The sequence below is a fragment of the Taudactylus pleione genome, unplaced genomic scaffold (assembly GCF_031769625.1).
Source record: "Taudactylus pleione unplaced genomic scaffold, aTauple2 ptg000639l, whole genome shotgun sequence".
In the NCBI taxonomy this organism is placed as follows: domain Eukaryota; kingdom Metazoa; phylum Chordata; class Amphibia; order Anura; family Myobatrachidae; genus Taudactylus; species Taudactylus pleione.
The window spans coordinates 201,728-228,342 of record NW_028285041.1 but is presented as its reverse complement, the minus strand read 5'-3'; the positions used below and the strand labels follow the sequence as shown (position 1 = coordinate 228,342).

Genomic DNA, 26,615 nt, shown 5'->3' with positions numbered 1-26,615 from the left:
CGTGGTGCCCGGATTTGGTTCCCAACCTATACCCCAAGGTCAACCCTGTGGACCCCCTATGGACCCTGAAGTAGAAAAACCCGATTCCCGAAGGTGTTTATTCAAAGAACGAGTCAATGGACACGGGCGCGAGTTAGTAGGGGAGGGAGATTTATCAAGTTCGCAATTAGGGACAGCATTGAGGTCACCACCCACAATGAGGAAGCCCATTCTACGTTTATTCAATTTCGAGAAGAGGGTATTGAAGAATGAGATCAGGCCGGTGTTGAGGGCATAGACATTGGCTATTGTGCATTCTACATTACCTATTTTGCCGGTTAGAGTCATCTTTCTTTCATATGTGGGTACCCCTGAATTTATGGACACTAGATTGGGGGGGGGGAGACACTCATTTCTGGATTCCATTTTTTTCTGTAGTGTAGGGGTTATTGAATGGTGATCAAACTTAATCACCAGCCAAAAGTTTCTATGAGGTCACCTATTTGAAAGAGGGAACTTCCATCTTTAAAATGAGGTTGCCTGTTGATTTACAGGTGCCAGGATGGGGGTGATAGGGGACATAGTCCCCTCATCCCTCCCCAATCTTCTGCAATACTTCTTGGCTTGTTTCCATTCTATTTATAACAACGTCACTTCCTGGAGACGTATTTCCGGCTGCTCGCATCTCCCCACCGGTGATCAGTACCAGTAGCGAAGGAGTTAAGGAAATTTAGAGTAATAATAAACAACGCATAATACACTTCATGGCCAACATAGGAAATGTACCTAACAAATAGGACGTTGCATTCTAAAACTCCAGCCAAATCCAAGTGCCATTTCTCCATTCTTATACTCTGTCGCAAAAGTTTCCTGGGGTTAAACTCTGCATGCAGCAGCCAATCAGTATCACACCAGTCCAGGGCCTTGGTACAAGTATCCACTGCTAGCTTTATTTGTGTAGCAAGATAAACAAAATCATAATAAATAAATACAGGTTGAGTCTCCTATATCCAAATATTCCGAAAACAGGATTTTGGTACTTACCGATAAATCCCTTTCTCCGATTCCACAGGGGACACTGGAGTTCAAGACAGTGGGGTATAGACGGTGGTAGAGCAGAGCCTGGCTCTTTAAATAATCTAGAAGTGTGACTGGCTCCTCCCCCTCTATGCCCCATCAGCCCCAGTTTAAGAACTGAGCCCGAGAGGAGACGGAGGACAACAGAAAAATTAGGAAAAGGAGAAGACCACAGAACGGAACAAGACCGACTGAAGGAGAACAAAGGAACCCATTGCAGGGAACCCATGCAGTCACACAACTATAGAAACCAACCAAAACGGCAGGTACGCAGCGCTGGGCGGGCGTCCAGTGTCCCCTGTGGAATCGGAGAAAGGGATTTATCGGTAAGTACCAAAATCCTGTTTTCTCCTTCATCCACTAGGGGACACTGGAGTTCAAGACAGTGGGGACGTCCCAAAGCCAACCTCCCGGGTGGGAAGCGCGGAGAACTTGCTGACCCCTCGGCCAAACCAAAACAGGGACCGCCAAGAACCATAGGCCCAGCGGAAGCTGAGGATTAAGTGTCGTAGAGCACAGGAGATAAATACCACTCCTCGCTAAACAGTCATAGAAACTTCCATAACGTACAAGTTAAGTCAAAAGGAACAGAACGGCTGGCGAGAGAACAAAGACAGTTGTGAAACGTCAGAACCAGTTATCTCAACTGAAATAGACCAAACCGGGCCGTTGGTAGCCGAGAGCACCAACAAGAATCCATAGAAGGGCCGTAAACGAGAACAAACTCGAGAACCGTATTAGAGGCTAAACAGTAAGCTGCAACAGGTGCAGACAGCAGAATCCCAGCACAGCTGGACATAATCGTATATACAGAAGTATAACAATATCAATATACAGAGCTAAACTTGTCCACAGACTCCTAACAGAGTATGCAGGGAGTCAAAAGACTAGACCGAACAGTCGCCCTGAACCATCCTTGAGGTCCAACTACAACAAAGTTGTTAACCAGCGGAAAGGTTAGGCCATAGAAGTCTCCAAAGAGAGGAGATCCCACTGGGCATGAGCCCTAGGCGAAATAGAGAGGATTGAGACCACAAGACCCTTCAGAGGGTCAGACAGCTGTACATCCCATTCTGAAAACAGGGATAAAACAGCAACTGAAACGCTGCCGCTAAAAAGAAAAACAACTTCCAGCATGATGGAAGTGCCTAGTCAGTACCAACTGCTGGCCCAAACCCTACCAGTAAAAGAGCACGAATGCAACAGTCAACCAGGAAGAGCTACCAATATAGGGAAGCATCCAGTCAGCAAGGCTAGAGCACTAGGACAACCATGAAGGTACCCATCAGGTACATGTCAGTGTGATCAAATATCAACAGCTATAGAACAGAAAACCCAACCAGGCCCCCTGCGTGGAACATAGTGACTGTTACACATCTATGTAAAGACGTGCACTAGCCCATAGGTGCGCTTCGGTCCATAACCCCAACAGATTCTAGTAGATAGTGTCACTAATCCAATGTTGTAACGATGCACCCACACACCAGGAAAACTCTAAAGTGTAGAGCCAACTGATTAAAAGAGTGGATGGCTGCTAGGACAGCAGCTAGGGTGCATAAGGGTGAATAACACTATGTATGTCAGGTTGCATGAAATAGGAGCATCTTCCTAGGCCTTAGTGTGGTATGCTCTTACCTGTGAGCGACCAAAAACCCTCTGGACGCTATGTAGAATGTCACTGACCTTTACTATCACACAGCAACCTGCCACGTTAGGAAGAGAGAGTAGCTTCAGTGGGCCAAGACCAATGCTCTACAGCACGGACATCCATCTGGAGATGTGCAGTATAAAATACTGTGGAAACTAGCAAAATGTTAGTGGAGACAAGAAGATCGTAGAACAGGACTCTATACTTGAGCCTGTTCCATAAGAGATGTGTATCTGTATAGTCGTGTTTAGACTATACATATACCCCTAAAACGATATGCTAGTGTAAGTACCCTTACATAAATATTTAAAATGGTGAAGTGCGTATTATTCCCACCAATCTAATACCACCCAGGCATGACACTCTTATATCGGCAGGTGGCTCTAGGCCTTCATGATATGAAGTGTACACAAGGGCCCCTTAGAGTCTAATTTTATTGAGATATGTGACAATAATATGGAGTACCAGAATTGATATTGAGAAGTGTACCTGTACTTAAGGGTACCTGTACTTAGACATAGAACGCGTTTGTCATCCCAAGTATTCATACAAGGAACGCATTTGTCATCCCAAGTATTCATACAAGGAATGGGTGTCTAATAAGTCTTCTACCAAGTGCCTCATTGTAAATAATAATGGGTCCTCCGAACGGGGCGCTGTAGATATAGACTAACGGGAACCGAACTATAACCCCAGGAGGGTGTAAGTACGTATCTTTATATACATGTGTGGACATACACGAAGGCCCCAGGACATGTATAGGGTCCATACTGGAAGCAATGCCTAAGACTATCACTATGTAAGCCGCATCACATGACTAGTTTATAGAGCACCATATAATATGTATGGATCTAGCCTACAGCTTCTGGGAAGCCCAGGCGGCATTCGCATGCGTGTAATTATAGGTAAACCTAATGATTGTGGAATTATAGGCATATCTACATACATACATACATATATATATATATATATATATATATATATATGTACACACACACACACACACACACACACACACACAACTCAAACCCCAGGAAGAGAGTGTGTAAAGCGGAGTTATTGTACCAACAACCGCATCAAGAGAGTCAGCCTCCAATCGCAGCCTCCTTCTATCAATATGCTAGGTATCAGACAAAACAGATAAGAACAGATCTTACCTCTGCTCTTATGGTAAGGTTAAGAAGCGATATCTACATATGGATACGCGTACCTCATACAATCATATATTATACACATATATATATATATATATACACATATACATATATACATACACATACATATACATACACGCACGCGGCTTGCCTCCACTCAGAGAGACTGCTCATGTGCCGCGTGTGGCCGTCATTCTGCTACTGCGTAGGGGCAGGATATTTTAGCAGCGTGCTGTCCCAGACTGGTTTTTCGATCCTGGGACCCTTCTGTTACTGGTGTACTCGCCTTATCAGGTGAGCCATTTTATCTCCAGATGAACCCGTTTTTGAAGTGGGAATCAAAAAGACGACCTCAATGCTGTGAGGCAGTAATGCCACCGCACTAGCCGTGCATCACTAACTTCTTCTTGTATGTGCCACCGAATGGAGCACAGAAGATATAAATCTATATAGATGCAATACCCTCTAAGGTAAGCAGAGAAAGCTGGTGAAAAAGGTTTTAAGATCAGCCTTAAATGTAGTATATGGGTTTCCACATATATACATGGGAAGAGTACTGCCCCTCTCAAAGGCGAGCCAATGTGAGGCATAAGCCTGGGGAAGGGACGCGAAAAAGAGCTAACCCTGAGTGAAGGGTATGCTATAACCATAAGTGCTAACCGCGGCGCCAGAACAGCGGCTAATACTATACATTTAGGCAAGGTAGTTAGTATACCATGAGGTAGCTCAGACTTTAGATGAAGCAAGGCACCCTTTGTGATAGATGCGGTGAGGCAGTTCCAAGGGGAAGTCTGACAGGGGGTAATAGCAGGCGCTGCAATTGGCGGGACTGTGTCTCGTCAGCACAGCGCTACTAGCCGGGATGTGCACCAACTGAATAACTGGCCCCTCTCAGAACCTCATAACGCGGTGTTATAGTTCAAAATTAAAAGGGGATTGGGCTAGTTCCCATTCTGCTAGCAAACCAGCCATCACTATACTCCTGTCACCCAGTGACAGGCATCCCTACCGTTTGCGCTGAAGCACTCCCAGCGTGGGAGGGGGAGGGCATAGGAGACCCACGCTAAAGCACTCCTTGCTGCAGGTAGTGCACTAAACTATACTACCTGCGTGCAGGAGATGACAGTAACATTTTCTAAAAAAGAACATGAGCAATAATTAAGAGCTATGAAATGTATGTTCTATAATTACTGTCCTTAGAAGGGAAGCAGGGGCGCTGGAATACCGCTCTGAGTGTGCAAAGTGTTACACTCCAGCCAGCACTGCTAGCCCCGTTAATAGAACTGCATAAAGCGGAGTAGTTGTAAATCCGGTTTGTGCCAGGAAAACGGGGGAGCATTCAAGGCTCCTGATGCAAAACCCCTCATTAACTAAACATCTCTCCTGCTAGGCCGGAGAGGATTCATGGGAGCACTGATATTGTTCTAGGCCTACAGCTCCCGGTATTCCCAGGCGGTCTCTATACAAGTACTAACCAGGCCTGACCCTGCTTACCTTCCGAGATCAGACAAGATCGGGCGTGTTCAGGGTGGTGTGGCCGTAAGCTGCTATGGCAGGGCGTGACGGTCATACAGCGCTACATTGAGGAGCTGCATTTGGGATAACGTTAAGGCTATTAGCCCTATGCTACAGACTAGCCAAAAGGGAAGCCTGCTCAGCCCCGCCAGGAGCTGCGGGATGAAGCGTCTCCTCATGAGTTTAGATGAGAGCTGCTAATAGCTAAGGCAGTGCTGCAAGCACAGAGAGTACACACAAACTCCACACAGCAAGGGCCGCGGTGGGATCCGAGCCCACAACGTCAGCGCTGAAAGGCAGCCATGTTATAGCGCAATGATAGCAGAACCGCGCTGCTCTATGTCCAGCAGGTCTGTTGTAGCTTCACTGTGCCTCAGCTGCGTACACTAAGCTCGCCTTCTGAAAAGGGAAGACGCAGCGCTCCTGTTATGGAGAATGGCGGTCCTCCGCGCATTCTTAGCACTTGCTGCCTGGGGCACATAGGCTGTACTAATACAGGCAAGAGGGTGCGCGGTGCAACGGAGACTCTCCCACTATCATCGCACCACTTCTCAGCGGTGCAGCGTCTCCTCCTGTAACAAGAGGAGAGTGCAGGTACAGACAGGCCCACAGTAGCGGCGTCTAACGGGCGCGCGGGAGATCAACTCGGCGCCGTTGTTATTTGTGAGCACTAGCGCGTGTATTACAGACAGCCGCGCGCCTACCGCGGCTACACCTCCTGTTCCCCATCTGGGGAGGAGGACCCGGACTGTGGACTGTCGGCGCTGCACTGCCTTGCAGGGGGGAGAGTCCGCCTCAACACTGAGCCACAGAGCTCAGTAACAAATGGCACCGCTGAAATGGCGGGCATTAACAGTGACCGCTAGCGGCATGTCACTGAGCCCAGCTAACTTCCACTGCTCCTGCTAATCAGGAGCAGTGGTCATACTTACGGACTGCTGCGGCCGGGATGCTGGGCTGAGGGGGCGGCGTGGAAACCGGACACATGCCGGTGTGAGCAGTGGCGGGTCCTCGCAGGGTCGGATGACTCCATTATGTGTGCCCCCTCCTTAGGGTCACCGGACACAGGCTGCAGTAGCCGTGTGGTGCCCTTCCCGGCGGCTCCCACGTAGCAGGCAGACTGCCACAGTAAGCAGCCTGCCTGTCCTCAGTGCTTGTAATAAAAGCTTAAATATAATTAAATGAGAAAGGCTGGAGACAGCCTGATGTGCGACCGGCTCTCTCGGGCACATTCTAAAAACTGGGGCTGATGGGGCATAGAGGGGGAGGAGCCAGTCACACTTCTAGATTATTTAAAGTGCCAGGCTCTGCTCTACCACTGTCTATACCCCACTGTCTTGAAGTCCAGTGTCCCCTAGTGGATAAAGGAGAAATACGGAATATTTTTAGCATGACTGAGATAGTGAAATCTTTGATTTTCGATGGTTCAAAGGACACAAACCTTGTTAAAGGCACAAAATTATTGAAAGTATTGTATAAAATGACCTTCAGACTGTGTGTATAAGGTGTATATAATACATAAATGCATTCCGTGTTTAGATTTGGGCCCTATTCCTAAAACATTTCAATATGATATACAAATATTCCAAAATACGGAATATTCCCATATCCAAAATATCCTTGGTCCCAAGCATTTTGGATATGGGAGACTCAACCTGTACTAGCCTGTCTGGCTCTAACTAAAACAGAAGTCTCCCTCTCTAAGGGGTATATTTACTAAAGTGCAGGTTTTCAGAAGTGGAGATGTTGCCCATAGCAACTAATCAGATTCTAGCTATTATCTTCTAGAAGGTGCTAGATAAATGTTAAGTAGAATCTAATTGGTTGCTATGGGCAACATCTGGACTTCTAAAAACCAGCACTTTAGTAAATATACCCCTAAGGGTGGGAGGACCTTATGTCCAACTAACACAAAACAGCATTTACATACAGTACTTATATAAAGACATAGCAGACTCTCAAGAAGTCTGTCAGCCTGCTTCCTAGGTAGTGAGAGACTGCCAGACACACCTTTTATCAGCCTCTCACAGGTGGTTTGGGCAATCAAGCCTGTCCGTCACCTGGCTAAATATCACACCGTTAAGAACCTGGGACATATAAACCTCCCATCAACAACTTCCCAAGTGATTTTGTCACAACTCCTTGATCTCACATTTGATACCATTAAACAACTCTTACAAATACTCCACAAAACATCGCTCTTATGGTTTACCTTCTCTGTCTCCATGCCTTCCTACACTTCACCTCCTCTCCCCCTTCATGTCAGAGTCCGTCAAGGTTCTGTCCTTGGCCCCCTTCTTTTCTGTGTCTACATCTTTTCTGTGTGTGAGCTACAAAGCAAATTGGGCCTCCAATAGCATAAAAATTCACCACGGTTTCCCTGCCTCTCTCCTTTGGTCCTATCCCCTGTCACCCACGGTCTGTCAGCCATCTGGATGTCCTGGTATTTTCTCAAACTCAACAACACAAAGTGTAGACATGGTCTTTCCCAATGCTTAAGTCCCCAACTTCACTGCCATGGTATCATCACCAATGCTACCCTTTCTTCCTCCCCCACATACAATCCCTCTCACAATCCAGCCTCTTCCACCCCGGCAATATGTGGATGATCAGAGTATTTCACACCATGGAGGCCACTAAAACCCTGCAATCTACACCTTTCGGGGCTTCCTCCTCCCGATTCGCCTCTTCAGTCTATTCTTAACTCTGAACAGTAGCTCCACTAGCTCCTTGTCCCCCGCAGAGTCAAATTCAACTCCCCTCACTCAACTACATACCCTTCAACCACTCCTTCACCTTATATTTCCACTCAGACCCCCTCCTGCTCAATTCATTCTGCCAATGACCGCTTCCTCTCTTCCTCCTGGTTTACCCACTCCGGCTGTCAGGATTTCTTCCCCCGCCGTTCCCAACCTCCCATGCCCAATCAATCAGACTCGCCTCCAACTTCCCAGCCTTTAAAAGAGCCCTCATTGAAGCCTATGACGCGTCTTCCTACTCTCCAGCTTCGGCACTCACCAACTCTGCTCTCCTCTACCCCCTTGTAACCTGACCAAGGAAAATATGTAGAAGTGTTCTGGTCTGTGCCTTTATGAAATGACGCACTTTTCTGAATGTTTAACTACTATGTGTCGTACTGCAGAACCTTTGTGGTGCCATTTAAATAAATTACAACAATAAAACAGGATTTTGGTACTTACCGATAAATCCCTTTCTCCGATTCCACAGGGGACACTGGAGTTCAAGACAGTGGGGTATAGACGGTGGTAGAGTAGAGCCTGGCACCTTAAATAATTTAGAAGTGTGACTGGCTCCTCCCCCTCTATGCCCCATCAGCCCCAGTTTAAGAACTGAGCCCGAGAGGAGACGGAGGACAATAGGAGGACCAGGAGAAGGAGAAAGTCCACAGAACGGAACAAGACCGATTGAAGGAGAACAGAGGACCACTGCAGGGAACACTTGCAGTCACACAACCATATAAGGACCCAGCAAAATGGCATGTACGCAGCGCTGGGCGGGCGTCCAGTGTCCCCTGTGGAATCGGAGAAAGGGATTTATCGGTAAGTACCAAAATCCTGTTTCCTCCTTCATCCACTAGGGGACACTGGAGTTCAAGACAGTGGGGACGTCCCAAAGCCAACCTCCCGAGTGGGAAGCGCGGAGAACTTGCCAACCCTTCAGCCAAACGAAACAGGAACCTCCCAGAACCGGAGGCCCAACGGAAGGCAAGAGCCGAGGATCAAGTGTCGTAGAGCATAGGAGACAATCAGAACTCCTTGCTGAACAGTCACAGAAATTCCACAACTTACAACGTAAATCGAATGGAATAAAGCGGCTAGTGAGAAAACATTTGCAGATGAGAAGCATCAGAACACTGTAAACTCATCGGAAAACAGACCAAGCCAGACCGTGGAGAGCAGAGAACCCCAACCAGAATCCATAGGAGAAGGGCAGTAACCCAAGAACAAAACTCGAGAAAACCGTACCAGATTCGGAAACCGTAAGCTGCCGCAGTTGCAGACCGCAGAATCCCAGCACTGCTGGACATAACTCATATACATATAAGTGTAACGATACCAATCTACAGATACAAAGCTGATCCTGTCCACAGACTCCTAACAAAGAGTATACAGGGAGACAAAAGGCAAGACCGAACAGTCACCCTGAAACAGTCTTGAGGTCCAACTACTACAAGGTTTTTAACCAACAAAAGGGCTAGACCATAGACATCTAAAACGAGTGGAGATCCCACTGGGAATGAGGCAGAGGCGGCTTCGAGAGGATTGAGACTACCATCCCTTCAGAGGGTCAGAAAGTAGTACAACCCAATCTGGAAACAGAGGGATAAGCAGCAACTTAAACCCTGCAGTAGAAAAGAAACCACATCAACAAACCCTAAACAACAGACCTCTTCCAACAAGATGGAAGTGCGTAGTCAGTACCAACTGCTGGCCCAAACATAGTCTGAAACAACCAGGACACCCTAGCAGTTAAAGAGCACAGATGCAACAGCCAGCCAGGGAGCGCTACCAATATAGGGAAGCATCCCATACAGCAAGGTTAGAGCACTGCAGACAACCATGAAGGTACCCGTCAGGTACCTGTCAATGTAATGAAATAGCAACAGATGTTGAACGGGAAAAACCCACCAGGCCCCCTGCGTGGAACATAGTGACTGTCTCACTTTAATAGAAAGATGTGCAATTCAGTCCATAACCCCAACAGATTCTAGTAGAATAGTGTAACTAAGCTCAATGTTGGAACAATGTACCCACACACCAGGAAAGCTCTAAAACGTAGAGCCAACTGATTAAAAGAGCGGATGGCTGCTAGGACAGCAGCTAGGGTGCGTAAGGGAGAATAACGGCTATGTAATGTCAGGTTGCCTGAAATAGGAGCCTCTTCCAAGGCATTTAGTGGGGTAAGCCCGCTTACCTGTGAGCGACCAGAAGCCCTCTGGACGCTAAGTAGAATGTCACTGACCTTTTCCATCTCACAGCAACCAGCCACGTCAGGTATAGAGAGTAGCTTCAATGGGGTTAAGACCACTGCTCTACAGCACAGACTTTAGTCTGGCGATGTTGCAGTAGAAAATACTGTAGAAAACTAGCAAAAGGTTAGTGGAGACAAAGTTGTACAACAGGACTCTATACCGGAGCGTTTTCCATAAGGGATGTTTATCCATATAGAGATCATACATATAACCCAAAAATGGTCTGCTAGCATAACATCCTTACATTAACACTGATAATGGTGAAGTGCGTATTACGCCCACCAAACTAATACAATCCAGGCCTGAACCCTGCCTATATCGGCGGGTGGCCCTGGGCCTTCATGTAAATTAACTAAGTAAGCCTGGAGGAAGGTAGAGAACCTGGATTCTTTATAAACTGATAGGAAATGTACGTAGGGGCCCTTCAGAAACTCATTTTATTGAGATATGCGACATGACAATAATATGGAGTACCGGAATCTATGCTGAGACAGGTACCTGTACATAGAATGCGTTAGTTATCCCAAGTAAAGAAGGGATATATCTGTAGTGATAACCCCAGTTAGGGTTAAAAAACAGGATTTCCCAATTATTAAGAAATATTCATAAACATAGTTGCATGAGAAGGCAAACTCTTTGAAAGGAAGAGTTAATGCCAACATAGTAAGTTTACTTGTCAGACTCCTGCACCTGGAGCTCAGCATGCTATACATATATATACACATTATATATATATATATATATATATATATATATATATATATATATACATACATACACACACACACACACATATATCCTGCATTCCTGGTGTCAAATCAGTTCACTACCAAGTGCGCCACTGGAGTGTAGATGTAAATAATAATAGGTCCCCCGAAAAGGGCGCCATAGCCTGACAGAAACAGAACTATAACCCCTCGAGTACATATCGTTATTACATGTGTGTAGATACAAGAAGGCCCCAGGACCTATATCAGGTCCATACTAGAAGCAATGCCTTAGGAAATTGTGACTATCCCTATGTAAGCTGCAGAACATGACTTGTCTATAGAGCCACAATTTAATATATACTGATATAGCCTACAGCTTCTGGTAATCTCAGGCAGCTTCCCATCTGTGACATTATAGGTAACCTAATATTGTGAAAGTATAGGCATACTTAGATATATAGATAGATAGATAGATAGATAGATAGATAGATAGATAGATAGATAGATAGATAGACAGACATATACATACACACACACAGATATATACATATATATACACCTACATACATATCCATCCATACAGATATATACACACTTAGGAAGAGATAGTGTAAAGCAGAGTTCTTGTGCCAACTACCGCGTCAGGAGTGCTAGGTATCAGATATAAAACTGATAACAGATCCTACCCCTGCTTATGAGGGTAAGAAGCGATATATATACATCCACATATGCTTACGTGTACCTACTACATGATTAGTAAGGGACATTTTTTTTTTTTTTTTTTTAATATAACATGAGCATAGTTAGAGCCGTGGAAGAAACTGAGCCTCAGGACAAAATTCATTCCAGACATGTATATGTTCTAAAGCAGGGCTTAGTATAAAATACAAATATATTACCTACATACATACATACATACATACATACATGTGGCTACTACCAAGCAGGGAGACTGCTCATGTGCCGCGTGTGGCCGTCATTCTACTACGGCGTAGGATATGGTAGCAGCACACTGTCCCAGACTGGTTTCGATCCTGGGACCCTTCTGTTACTGGTGTACCTGCCTATCAGGTGAGCCATTTTAGCTCCAGATGCACCAGGTTTTAGAAGTGGGAATGTAAAGACAACCTCAGTGCTGTGAGGCAGCAATGCCAACCACTGCCCCGGCAGTGCGTCACTAACGTATTCTTGTGCGTGCTGTCAAGGGAGCACATAAGATATAAATCTATATAGATGCACATATGCATACCTTTTAAGGGAAGCGCAGAAGGCTGGTTGGAAGGTTTTAAAACCAGCTTATAATATAGTATATGTGCTGCCACATATATGTATGTTCATTTAGGCAGGGTAACTAGTGTACCATAAGGTAGCCTTCACAGGCTATGATAAATAAATTCCCTCATAGATGGGACTAGAACCCACTGTGTATGGCTCACCATTCCGCTGCATTAGCTGGTTGAGCTATTCAAGCTCATTCCGCGTGCGGAGTGCGCGCCAACCGGAGAGCAAGTCCGGAAGTCAGCTAGGTGCCCTGTGTTATAGATCCAAGGGGAAGCTTGACAGGCGTAATACCTGGCGCTGCGAAATGCCCAAATGGTGGGACCATGGCCCGTCAGCACAGCGCTTTTAGTCGGAATTGTATATTTGGCACAGAATACAATTACCAAGAGCCGCGCCACTAGCTACAGTGCAGAGCGCGCCCTGGGAAGCTCACCCTCATGTGAGGCAGAGGAGAAACACAATACTATGTCACTGCTGGAGTGCAGGATGCACCACACATAGGTCCCTTTCCTTATATAACTAAAGGAAAGCCTTACTGGGAATTGGTCGCTGAACGCTATGGTTGCACAGCGCTGTTCTTGGAGCAGGGGAAGGGGGGGGGGGGGGACAGGGGATGGACACTGTCACAAATCCCCATTAAAATAACACCTCCGCTACTAGACAGGAGAGGAGCAATATGCAGCTTTGCAGGGCGGGAGACCCGGACTCAGCCGGTTTCAGCTGCGGCGGGCTCCGCTGAGTCGGAGGCTGTATAAGGCTTTTCCTTTTAAGAGGGAAACCTGATAGTTGTGTTGTATAAATGGTTCCACCTGACTAGCACCGACTGAAACAAGCTGCCCCCTCAACAGAACCACATAAGCGGAGATCCTGAATCGCTCAGCATGCGCAACCACGCGAGGATGGGGGAGGGTGCAGCAATAGCTGGACATCACCAGCAGTGCAGCAGGTGTACACTGAACTAAACGGCGTTTATGCAGGTAGTTGCTACTGCTCTTGCAGGCACTGGTCCGCGCTGTATTTCATCACTGAGCCTCTCGCGGTGGATGCAGCCTCTTTGTGGGCCCAGACCTCTCCCTGCTATGGAGAAGGGAGGCGCCCTGCTCTCCCAGGCAGAGCATGGCCGTCGGAGCTAAGCCCCGCCCCTTTACCGCCGGGAACAGAGTTCCCGTCACCAGCTCTATCCGTTATAGGGCTGCTCTGTAAGGAGCCGCAATAGAGGCCGGTAACACTGCCTGTTTATTGCAGGGAAAGGGGAGATCGCTCCCCATCTGTCAGCACAGCGCCTGTAAATGACAGCCGCGGCAAGGCACCGCGCTGTCACAGATGCGGGATTGCTGTGTTCCTACACGGAGACTGCATGCTGTTAGCGCCCTCCTCATAGAGAGGGATGTCGGCTTGGACGCGCGACTCTATGCGCGGTAGCTCCGCCCCCTAGTTAGCTCTGGCATATCCTATGCCGAGCATAGAACGGGGAACTTCTAAAATAAGGACCCAGTTGGAGCATTAGCATGCTGAGCTGTTTAGTCAGCTATATGGGGGCGGAGGGGCCGCAGATCTACCTCAGTCCCCCGCTAGTCGGGGGAAGAGATTATACTTACCACTGCTGGCATCAGGTCTGCAGCTAGGCATACGGTGCACGGACACAGCTTCTATATTAAGCTGTGGCGTGTCCCTCCCTGAGCTACTGCCAGGGTGCCTGGAACCCGGACACACACTCTTTATTAGTGGTGGCGGGTCCTGATGCCTCCATGTAGCAGGCTGACAGATGCAGTTCTCTGTCAGCCTGTCCTCAATGCTTTGTGAAAGCTATAGAATAAAATAAAGTGAAAATAAGATAAAATTACTAAGTGTGGGCTGGAGCTCAGCCCTATGTGACCGGCTCTCTCGGGCACATTCTTAAAACTGGGGCTGATGGGGCATAGAGGGGGAGGAGCCAGTCACACTTCTAAATTATTTAAGGTGCCAAGGCTCTACTCTACCACCGTCTATACCCCACTGTCTTGAACTCCAGTGTCCCCTAGTGGATGAAGGAGAAAAAAAAAAAAGCTGTAAAAAGCTGCCAAGACTCTTGTGCATATTACAGCTTACATCTACAAGCCCAGGCCCCTAAGAAACATGGTCACACTTATAGTAGGATAACAAAGCCACAGCTGACCAATATCTCAGAGACTGGGAGAGCGAGTCCTTTCAGGGACCCCTGGAAATCAATCAGAGCTCAGCTGCATATCGCAAACGTAGAGCTCACATCATCACAGAACCAATCTTAAACTTACATTATCATCGTCGTCATCATCATCATCTTCATCCTCCTCATCACTGTCTTTGTAACCGGGAGGAAGGGGAGGGCCAATCATTTCGTCGTGCGGATCCTGAGAAACACTGGCAGGTGCAGGAGGGCCGATCAATTCCTCGTCAGAGCTGTCCTCTGAGCCACTATGAGAACACAGACAGATTTTGTAGAAAATTAGCATATTAAAACAGAAATGAGCAGGCAGATTGTATGTGGCTGTCAATATACAGCAAATGTATATATGAGTTATTGCAGATACTAAGGGCCGTATTCAATTCGAGGCGAAAAGGCGTAATCGGCGAAAAAGTTTCGCCTATTGCCGCTTTTTCGCCTGGTCAGAACTTATCTCCAAATTCAATTCCAGACGGAATTCGCCTACGTGGAAACTCAATGCAATGTAATAGGCCAAAAAGATTTGCCCATGAGTAGCAGGTGAAAAGAAGTGCAAAATCTTTATTTTGGGGTGCAAACGTGGGATACCACCCAGAACCCTCGGAACACCCCAAAAAATACTTTCGTTTTGGGGGGCAAAAAAGTAAAAAGTGGGGGGACAAGCATAAAAACTAGCGAAATAGACTTCTTGGGGGGTCTGTCAGGGTGGGTCAGGTGTTTTTATGATTGCAGGTGCATGTCGTATGTGCGTTTTTTAAAAAAAGTTCACTTTAGAGACATAAAAAGATGCTTGCACCCATTTTCGAGTACCCCAAATTTGACCAGACTACTTATTTTCACCCAAAAATCCTGCTTATTGCCATTCTTCACCACTTTTACAAAGACGCTAATAAGAAGCAATTTAAGCTACTTAGTACCCCAAACACTTGTATTAGGGCTATTAGTACACATCTACATTGGTTCCCTATGTTAGTGCATCTTTTTTTGGGGGTACAGACTGATTTCCCCACTTCTGACAGCACTTTCCGCCTGTTCCACATTCGCCGCTTGCCGTTTTCGTGTGGTTTCGGATTGAATAGGGCGAAAACAGGATTTTGGTACTTACCGATAAATCCCTTTCTCCGATTCCACAGGGGACACTGGAGTTCAAGACAGTGGGGTATAGACGGTGGTAGAGCAGAGCCTGGCACTTTAAATAATTCAGAAGTGTGACTGGCTCCTCCCCCTCTATGCCCCATCAGCCCCAGTTTAAGAACTGAGCCCGAGAGGAGACGGAGGACAATAGGAAAATGAGGAGAAGGAGATGAACACAGAACGGAACAATACCGACTGAAGGAGAACCGAGGAACCCACTGCAGGGAACACATGCAGTCACACAACCATATAAGGAACTAAAAAAAACACGGCAGGTACGCAGCGCTGGGCGGGCGTCCAGTGTCCCCTGTGGAATCGGAGAAAGGGATTTATCGGTAAGTACCAAAATCCTGTTTTCTCCTTCATCCACTAGGGGACACTGGAGTTCAAGACAGTGGGGACGTCCCAAAGCCAACCTCCCGGGTGGGAAGCGCGGAGAACTTGCAGACCCTTTGGCAAAACCGAAAACCCGGATCGCCAAGAACCGTAGGCTCAATGGAAAGGCAAGAGCTGAGGATCAAGTGTCGCAGAGCAGAAGAGACAATCAAAACTCCCTGCTAAACAACCACAGAAATTCCACAACTTACAGCGTAATTCGAATGGAACAACAGCTAGCGAAAGAACACCCGCAGATGAAAACATCAAAAGCAGCATAAACCCAGCTGAAAACAGACCAAGTCCGAACCATAGTCGAACATAGGAAGCTGTATAAGTCGCCGACAGCAGACCTCCAGCAGTGCTGGACAGAATACATATAGACATACGTATAAGAATACCAATCTACAGATACAGAGCTGATCCTGTCCACAGACTCCTAACAAGAGTATACAGGGAGGAAAAAGTGAAGACCGAACAGTCACCCTGGACCATTCTCGAGGCCCAACTACTACAAGGCTGTAACCAGCGGAAGGAAGTCTCCAACAAATAGAGATCCCACGGGGTATGAGGCAGAGGCGGTTTTGAAAGGAATTGTGGTCTCAATTCTTTCAGAGAGTCAGACAGCAGTACCACCACTCTGAAACAGAGAGATCAAACAGCAACGGAAACCCTGCAATAATAAATCCCCATACCAGACCACTGGCAGAGTGTCTGGCAGCTCATCAGTTGCCTGCCTATAGGGAGGTCACTACCGCTTGGGATGGGTCTCAAACTCGTGTATGGGGCGCCTCAGGCGGGGACTATACGGCACACGCCCTGTGCCGGCCTGAAAAGAAAACCACAGCAACGACCCCAAACAACAGACAACATCCCTCATGATGGAAGTGCGTAGTCAGTACAAACTGCTGGCCCGAACATAGTATGAAAACAACCCGGATACCCAGGCAGTTAAAAAACACGGATGCAACAGCCACCCAGGGAGAGCTACCAATATATATAGAAGCATCCCATACAGCAAGGCTAGAGAACTAGGACAACCATAAAAGTACCCATCAGGTACCTGTCAGTGTGATGAAAATATTCAAAGATACTGAACAGGAATCGGGCTCCCAATGCAGAACAGAATGACCGCACACTTTAATGTAAAGAAGTGCCTTAGCCCATAGAAGTGCTACAGTCCTTTATAACTCCAACAAATTCTAGTAGAATAAAGTGACAATTAAGTATGGAATGCTTCACGAAAATGCGTGTCATCCTTGCGCAGGGGCTATGCAAATCTTCTCTGTATCGTTCCAATTTTTAGAAAATGTGCTGCTGAAGCGAGCACTCTCAATGTTGGAACTATGCACCCACACGCCAGGAAAGCTCTAAAGTGTAGTAGAGCCAACTGATCATGAGAGCGGATGGCTGCTAGGACTGCAGCTAGGGTGCGGACGGGAGACTTGTAATGCCAGGTTGCATGAAATAGTAGCCTCTTCCGAGGAATTAGTGAGGTTCCGCTTACCTGTGAGTAACCAGAAGCCCTCTAGACGCTATGTAGAATGTCACTGACCTTTTCCCTCTCACAGCAACCCGTCACGTCAGGTATAGAGAGTAGTTCAGTGGGCTAAAAGCAATGCTCTACAGCACGGACTTCAGTCTGGCGATGTTGTCTTAGGAAATACTGTAGAAAACTAGCAAAATGTTAGCGGAGACAAGAAGCTTGTACAACAGGACTCTAAACCTGAGCTTGTTACATTAGGGATGTGTATACATATAGAGATTATACATATACCCTAAATACGGTCTGCTAGTGTATCAGTACATTCATACTTATATGGTGAAGTGCATATTAGTTAAAAGGCGGATTTAAATAAGACCTTGTACCGGTAAAGATACACACAGAAATATTACATATTTGATGATGGATCCCCACCAGTGACCCTTGAAAGTTATAGTGATCACAACGTGAAGGATTCAAAATTGAACCGCAGGTCCAAGGATTTACTTGATACTCACCCATCTAATCAAGCCAGGCCTGACCCCGCCTATTCGGCGGGTGGCCCTAGGCCTTCAGGCACAGGAGCAGTAACTGCAGTCTGTTGTCATTTAAACAATTAGGTCCTGAGGATGGTGTAGAACCTGGATTCCCCATGTACTGATATGAAGTGTATCTAGGGGCCACTTTATAGCCTTGTTTAATTGAGATATTGACAAAACAATAATCTTGAGTACTAGAACCTATACTGAGAAAGGCACCTGTACATAGACATAGAGTGCCTTAATTATCCCAGGTAAAGAAGGATATATCTGTAGCGATAACCCCAGTTAGGGTTAAAAAACAGGTTTTCCCAATTATTAGTAAATATTCATACAAAGAATGTGAATATATCAGTATATATACACACGTACACCCAGAGAACATAGTTGCATGAGAAGGCAATCTCTTTGAAAGGAAGAGTTAGCACCAATATAGGAAACTTACTTGTCAGACTCCTGTACTAGGAGATTAGCATGCTATATTATATATATATATATATATATATATATATCTCTTGCATTCTTAGAGTCCTATAGTTTGCTCCACAATATACATGTGTGGACATACAAGAAGGCCCCAGGACATGCATAGGGTCCATACTAGAAGCAATGCCTGAGGGAATTGTGACTATCACAATGTAAGCTGCAGGACATGACTCTAGGCTATAGAGCCACCATATTATATATACGGTATATGGATATAGTACCAAACTACCGCATCAGGAGAGTCCAGTCTCCAATCGCAGGATCCTTCTTTTAAAATATGCTAGGTATCAGACAAAACTGATAACAGATCCTCCACTGCCTTTACGGTAAGGATAAGAAGCGATACTATACGCGTACCTACATCAAGATCAATAGGTGACAATAATATTTAACATGAGCAACAGGTAGAGCCATGGAATGAACTGAGCCAAGACCTTGGTTGAGCCCAGGACAAACTTCACTCCAGACATATTTATATGTTCTAAAGTAGGGCTTATGTATATATAAAAAAAAAAAAAAAACAAACAAACAAATATATACATACATGTGGCTTACCTCCACGCAGGGAGACTGCTCATGTGCCGCGTGTGGCCGTCATTCTGCTACGGCATAGGGGCCTGGATATTTTAACAGCGTGATGTCCCAGACTGGTTTTGATCCTGGGACCCTTCTGTCACTGGTGTACTCGCCTTATTGGGTGAGCCAGTTGAGCTCCAGTTGAACCCGCTTTTTCAAAGTGGGAATCAAAGAGACGACCTCAGTGCAGTATACTGATGTATACAGGCCTATTTGACACAGACATAGATCAATCGGCAGATCATGCGGAGGGCAAGTGACACGGACACAGCCTCTGTATTAGGCTGCGGCATGTTCCTCCCTGAGCTAGTGTCAGGGGCCCAGACACTCACTCTATAATAGTGCCGGCGGGTCCCATGATATGTAGAGGTGCTGCTCTTTACTAGGAGTACTGATTAAAACTTAATCAAACAGACTCCTGCAGCCATTTTGAGATAAGACAATCGTAAAATGGTTATAACTATCCTCTACACAGTAACATCACAATGACGTAGGGCAGCAGTTAGGATAGTTATGGGGCCGACTGTTTTGCAGTGCTCTCTCTTCTAACAATTCATTGTGGAATCTGACCACCATTCAAGTTCTATATGGACCTTGCCGCTGCGTAACTCAGTAAGCAGGAAGACTGCTACACTGCGTGCGTAGGTTTGTAATTCACTCAGTATGCATCAGCATAATCTATTCTAGCAGTATACTATTATAGAGACCAAACTAGGTTCTATCTAGATTCTGCCGCTGCCCATATATGCTACTGCTATGCACAGGGGATTATACATATATACATTTTTTTTTTTTTACAGATTCTACACAGCACAGCGTATTCCACTGCACCATCAATTCAGTAGACAATACTGGCAATAACCGACATTTTATATACATATATACACATATATACATACATATACATATATATATATACACACACACACATATGTGTATGCGTGTGTGCATGCATGCACACACACATACACACAAATGCACACACATGCAGGAAGGCCCCGCACATACATACATGTATAAACACACACTTCCCCATGTAGGCATGTCATATTACATTAGGCATGCCTTGTAGTAGCTGCAGCAGCGGAATTGCATTTAAGGTTACAGTGGGTGTAGCCTCTACAGGGGCCCAGACCTCTCTCTGCACTGCCAAGCGTAAACCTGCGCTGTACTGCGCGCCAACTAAGCGAGAGGCTTAGAAGCAATTGCGGCACCTGCTCCCCGGGAGTAGTAATGGCCGCCGGACCTAAGCCACGCCTCCGCACAACCAGGAATAGCACTAACTTCGTTACCGTTCCCGCTAATGGCGGGCATTTGGCGCTACACCTCCCATCTTCATTTTGGGAGGACTACTGCGCGCCTCACGTCCTGTCAGCGCTGTAGTCAGCGGTGCAGCGTCTCCTTCTTTATAAGAGGAGGGAGAGCCTGACTCTGTTTAAGCGCGCCTATAACAGCCGCGCGGGAGATTAACTTGGCGCCGGTGTTCTTTGTAAGCACCGGCGCTGTGATAATTGACAGCCGCTGAGCGGCTGCTAGATTACAGACAGCCACGCTGAAGCGGTGTCTAAGTGCCCCCCGTTAATGCCGTCGCCGGAACTTCTACGGTACAAGCCCCGGTGCGGCTACAATTATTCCTCCACAGAGGCACCTATAGTGACTCACTGCCAGACGGTCCTCCCCTCATTAAATAGGAGGGGGAATTAGTGGCTAGTAGAGACCCGGCCGCTGACTGCAGAGTGCAGCGGCGGGTCACATAAGCAGCTCCGACACTGCCAGTTTACTGACAGGGGGAAAGAGGCTGTAATAGCCGCTTGTTCCTGAGCCCAGCGTTTTTGGCCCACCACTCCAGCTAGTCAGAAGTGGTGGGATACTTACGGACTGCTGCGGCCGGGATGCTGGGCTGAGGGGGCGGCGAGGAACCCGGACACATGCCGGTGTCAGCAGTGGCGGGCCTCGCAGAGTCCGATGACTCAATTTGTTATTGCCCCCTCCTCAGGGTCACCGGACACAGGCTGCAGTAGCCGTGTGGTGCCCTCCCGGCGGCTCCCACGTAGCAGGCAGACTGCCACAGTAAGCAGCCTGCCTGTCCTCAATGCTTGTTAAATAAACCTTAAAATTAAAAACTATGAAAGAGGCTGGAGACAGCCTGATGTGCGACCGGCTCTCTCGGGCACATTCTAAAAACTGGGGCTGATGGGGCATAGAGGGGGAGGAGCCAGTCACACTTCTGAATTATTTAAAGTGCCAGGCTCTGCTCTACCACCGTCTATACCCCACTGTCTTGAACTCCAGTGTCCCCTAGTGGATGAAGGAGAAAAGCGGGGACGCGCACGAAAAGTTTTCGCCTCTGAAACAGGTGAAGGAGGCGGAAAGTCGGACAGGCGAAACCTTTCCAACTTTTCGCCTCTAACTGAATGCGGGCCTAAAAGGCTCTGACAAGAGCTGTGGCAGCCAAGGATCTATCTCCGACAGAACGACTGCAGTCTCTGGCCCTCATTCAGACCCGGTCGCAAGCGTTGAGCGCTCACAACTGGGTCGATGTTTAGGCCCTGCACACGCGCAGCGGTCGCACTGCGCGCGTGCAAGCCCCGGAGCGAGAGAGAAAATCTCTCGCTCCGGAGCTCACTACAAAATGGGCGGCTGTCGATGTTGATCGACAGCTCGCCCCGCTTTGTAGGTGGGGCGGTGGCTACACAAACGGAGGCGTTCCTTAAGGAACGCCTGCCGTTTTGTGGGCGGCCGCACTGACATCAGCAGTGATGTCAGTGGGGAGCTTCCTGCTCGATCAGAGCAGGAAGCTCCCTGGGGCTTGTGGTTGCCGAGACCCAACCTTAGGGTCGCAAGCCTCGATGGTCGCGATGGTCTTGACCATCGCGACCATCACCCTGGTCAGTCGCTAAAGCGGTGGGTGGTAACCCACAGCTTAGCTAGCGACCAGGAGGCCACACTTCAAAAGGGAAGCGGCCACCCTCATTCAGAGCGAGCCTCTGTGCTTAGGCGGCTATCACACAGCGATTAATTGCATTTTATTCTCGAGATTTCTTAAATCTTTATAAAAGCTGTGAAGGACATTATAAAAATATGTTGTGTCGCTGTAGAAAAGTATCTTTCATTTGTGAAGACACATCGTTATCTTGCTGCTCATTTTCATTCCTTCATTTGACATTGTTCTGACAAATGTTGATTCCATTAAACGCGATGGCTGCATTGTACCAGGCACAGTGAACTGAGCAATGCAAATTTTTATTTAGGACCCCATAGAGGTGCATAGATGTTACAGGTACCTTACATGACAGATACGTGTACAGTCGCACATCAAGAAGTTGCTCGGCAGCATATCCTGCCAAATCCAATTGCCTCCTAGGAAGCAATGCACTGACGCTTGTACTGACAAGTGAATAATAGAATAAGTGAATATTATGTACTTTCTAAAGGTGTGTATGTGTACACACCTGAACGACTTGTAATTGGACCGATTTTACCTCCAATTTCCCTTGAGACCAGAACATGCGATATTAAGCGTACACACTGTCCAATATCGCTTACGACCGAACGATATATTGTATCGTTTGATTGTATACGGTATATCGCTGCTCCCGTACACACTTCAACGATTGCTGGCAACATATGACGTCAAAATTGGCCAAAATCGGACCCACATATCGTCTGGTCGGCTGTACACAGTAGGCGATTGGCACCTAATCGCATGCGATATCTTCCGGCTGGCCATGCGGCCTGGCTGACTTGGCATACGACCCGTGGGAGCACGCAGTAGTGTGTACACATTAGCCGATATGCGTGATTTGTCGTGCAGATATCGGCCAAGTGTGTAGCCGGCCTAAGGCACTGCAGACCCTCGTGGCACCATATAAATAAAAATAATAATAAATAATAATAATAGTGTCCAGTGGATTTATCAAATAAGTGTCGGGTTCTAAATCTTGTGCTTCCTATCGTGTTTATGCCCAAAATTTAAAAGGGCATTGCTTTTATTAGCTGCGTTTTGCTAGATAAAATAATTACCCTTTTAAATTTCCGGCATAAACACAATCAGAAGCGCCAGGTATTAGAACTCGATGCTTAGTAACTAAACCCCCGAATCTCAGTAGACTAAAAGCACCTCTGTAGCCGAAGGACTGTGATGAGAAATGATCATGAAAGTGATTGGATTATGCTGTTCTTTAGGTCAAACGCAGTACTTGCATTGCCAGAGAGCTGCATAGCAGAATCGTTACATCGTGAAGTTCCCTATTCACTTCCACGTATCCGTGCTTTGGTGGGCAGAAAACTGTGACTTTCTAAGAACCCCGTTTGAAATTGCCCTAAAAAGAACTGGGACCAGACACTCTATCCCAACAGATAATAAGGAACTGCTGGCAGAAACACTACATCTGGGCATGTGATCCGTACCTGGAGCTGGAGTCGGCCGATCTCAACCCGGAGCCAGACGCTACGTTCTTAGCCTGGGCACTGGTTTGTGGGACATGCCCACTCCCCTCCTCTCCTTTCTCTCGAGCTTCTGTTAGGATAAAAATTATGCTACATGTTATCATTCAAATGTATATATTACAGTTATTTCATTTTATCAAATAAAACAATGGTTCATAGCTCTGACTATTTGGTAAGGCATAGACTAACCTGCAATGGTTACTGCTGCCTAATATTAGCACTGCAACAAGATAAAATTATAAAGTTCAAAACACAAATGCTTTCGGTCAGTACAACTAGGAAAACAAAAGCAAGCGATCTGCATGACTGTAATATCTGCCAAGAATCCTCAAAAAAAGCTTGAGATATTTATTTTACAAATTAAGAGTCACTGCAGCAAATTAGGATTTTGTTTAAAGAACCAGCAATTGCTACACAAAGGAGCAGATACAGATTTAAACGTAAGTGGCAAATAATTGCTCATGCATCGACACCATCAGCGCGCGCTTTATATTAGGTGCAAAAGCTCCATCTGACAACAGGCATAATTGCGCTTCCGTCAAACTCTGCATAGCCTGCAGATGTGTCGCCAAGGCCTCACAGAATTTTTGCCTACATACAAATACCCCGTCACCGCCTAGTTATCACCCTCCAGCAGCAAGTGAATTGCTTGTGACTCTGGAGCACCAGTAACTGCGCTCACTTGGCTCTGGAGTGCGCAGTACCAGGGGGCGTATTTATAATGGATGCAGGGTGTGCGTGGCACATGGGCCCCTGGATCCAGGGGGGCCCGCAGCGCACACCTTGCACCCATAAAACTTACCTCTCTGGAGTCTGACGTCGGCTCCGGTGTTTCCGCCTGTAAAAACAGCTGGAAAATGACCGCCGCGGCCATTTTCCCAGTGACCTGTGCATGTGCTATAGACTCTGGGTACACTCTAGTGCCCAGAGTCTATAAGTGCGGCGCTGGCCGAGCACCGCTGAGTGCGCAGCCGGTCGCCGGACGGAGAGGAGGGGGCCCATGACGGAGACTGCACACGGGTTCCCTGCTCTCTAGAAACGCCCCTGTGCAGTACACTCCGATACACACAAGTTGTGCTCGTCAATCCGACTTATGCTCAACTCTGCCTCATCCCCTTTGTGTTTTAATTGTTGGCTCAAATTTCCTATTAAAAAGTCACTAGATGTAGCAAATAATTAAAATAAGTTCACATATGGGCAATTCCGCTAATTCCAAGGTGGACAAAGTTGCAACATGAAAAATGTTATTGAATATAGAAGTGTTATGTATTCTTGGAAAGGAAATTTATTCTAGTTTCCTAAACTGGTCTCCTCGCATATTAATTTCTTGAATGTTATAAGCATTTTAATAATGTCATGCAATAAACGTCATGATTATTCAAACGATTTCCCTCACAAGATGCAAACCCATGATGCTTTGCAATTTCAAAGATGGCTTGCATGCTGTTTAAAGACTTTTAGAATTGAACTAGTTATGTATACTTTCTTTTATAACTACCCATGGTGCCAAATAATTAGTCCGCGACCACGTTAATATATGTATAGATTTTTTTTTTATAAAAGTTATTATGATTAGGAACTTGGTACTCAAAATTTTCTTACTACATAGATGGGGCAATAATCGGGTATATTTGAAACAACTCCAAAGTTAGCACTTTCAGTAAAACTGATGGTCGCAGACTAACACATGGTCGCGGTCTAAAACATGGTTGGGGACTAACATAAGTATTATTACACAACTTTATTAAATTTTATGGTAGGTTTTATGAATTCAGCATAACTTATAATAAGATTTCACGTGTTTATGAAGATTTAAAGATTGGAAATGATGTATGTGCAGGTGTTATTGCAAAGTTATGTAGGCACACACCAGCGGTTGACTCAAACTATGAACAGCCCAGTTACTTAACCGGTGGTTTTTAAGGTTTATTGAAGCATAATAGGTACAGCTGTACTCACTGTTAAATGCACACTGGTAATGGATCGGAGCAAGGTTCTATACAGCTCACCAGCCAGTGAGTGTATCCTTTAAACGGGTAGCGGTGCAGCTTTATATGCAGGCATTAACATGGTCTCTCATAGGAGAGAAGTAGGAGACTTCTATCTCCCACCATGTACAGACAAGATGGCCCCTGCGATTGCACAGTAGCGATCACTGCAGCCATCTTGGGAGAGAGCATGAAGTCTCCCTGGAGACCAGGAAGTCTGCACAGTAGTACACTCCCTCTCAACTTTTTTTTATGTAGTGATAGGCTAGATAAAATGCCTTAGACAGTATATAATGCAACTACTCCTCTTTCCCTGTGTCTTTTCCTGTCTTTGGTATAGATAGGTCAGACAGAATTTTTATTTTATTTTGTATGGGGTCCTGGCGACTGGCACAAGATAGCACTTACCCAGATTCAGTGGCAGGGTTAAAGCAATGTCAAGGTTCCCATGTTACTTATGTGGTCTCTCCACGGCTGGCCGTCCCTACTCTGTGAGGTTGCCTTGGTTCTGGTAGCTTGCCCACCAGTATTGGCCGCTACAGTTTGCCGCTAGAGCCTGTTAATGCGCCCAGAGATTCCAGCCATGAACTTGCATGCATGCAGCTCTGGCTCTTCTAGCAAGAACCTGGTTTCATGCCCTTTTGTATATTGTGTATAAGTAAAGGAGAATGTTACAGTTACGGAGCATTCATGGAGGCAGCACAGTAGAGCATTCTGTATTTCAAATGTATTTGCATAACGAAATGTGCTTGTAATGCTAGATCTACTCAGGTGTACATGGTTATTTCCTTTCACTCAAGGTTGTAATTGCTGTGTCACCAGATAATTTTATTTCCTTATCAATCCTACATGGCAGCCATTACAAGGTAAAATGCTGTTACAATATACTTTTGAAATGGATATTCATTTTGTTAGTCCACGACCACACTTTTTTTTGTCAAATAAGTAAACAAAATTAAATAAATTTTAATTTAAAAAAAACAAAAAAAACAACACATTGACATGACGGCTAACGTACTGTGTATTCACAGAATTAAAATTGCTTC

The 26,615-nt window shown here is 46.3% G+C and overlaps 1 protein-coding gene, 1 non-coding gene and 1 pseudogene across 2 annotated transcripts in view; all 3 read right to left on the bottom strand.

Annotated features, from left to right (window-relative positions):
• The window catches only part of WDR70 (WD repeat domain 70), a 369,233-nt gene that overhangs the window by 335,405 nt on the left and 7,213 nt on the right, over positions 1-26,615 (bottom strand). Inside the window, exons 4-5 of the mRNA XM_088454999.1 lie at positions 23,543-23,651; positions 14,631-14,790 (exon numbers count right to left, since the gene is read on the bottom strand). Coding sequence (XP_088311125.1) covers positions 14,631-14,790; positions 23,543-23,651 — 269 coding nt within the window. The remainder of the gene's footprint in view (positions 1-14,630; positions 14,791-23,542; positions 23,652-26,615) is intronic.
• On the bottom strand, positions 5,286-5,403 carry LOC148479068 (5S ribosomal RNA; annotated as a pseudogene).
• On the bottom strand, positions 17,271-17,378 carry LOC148479067 (U6 spliceosomal RNA). The gene has a single exon (XR_015872002.1). It is a non-coding gene; the product is annotated as a U6 spliceosomal RNA (small nuclear RNA).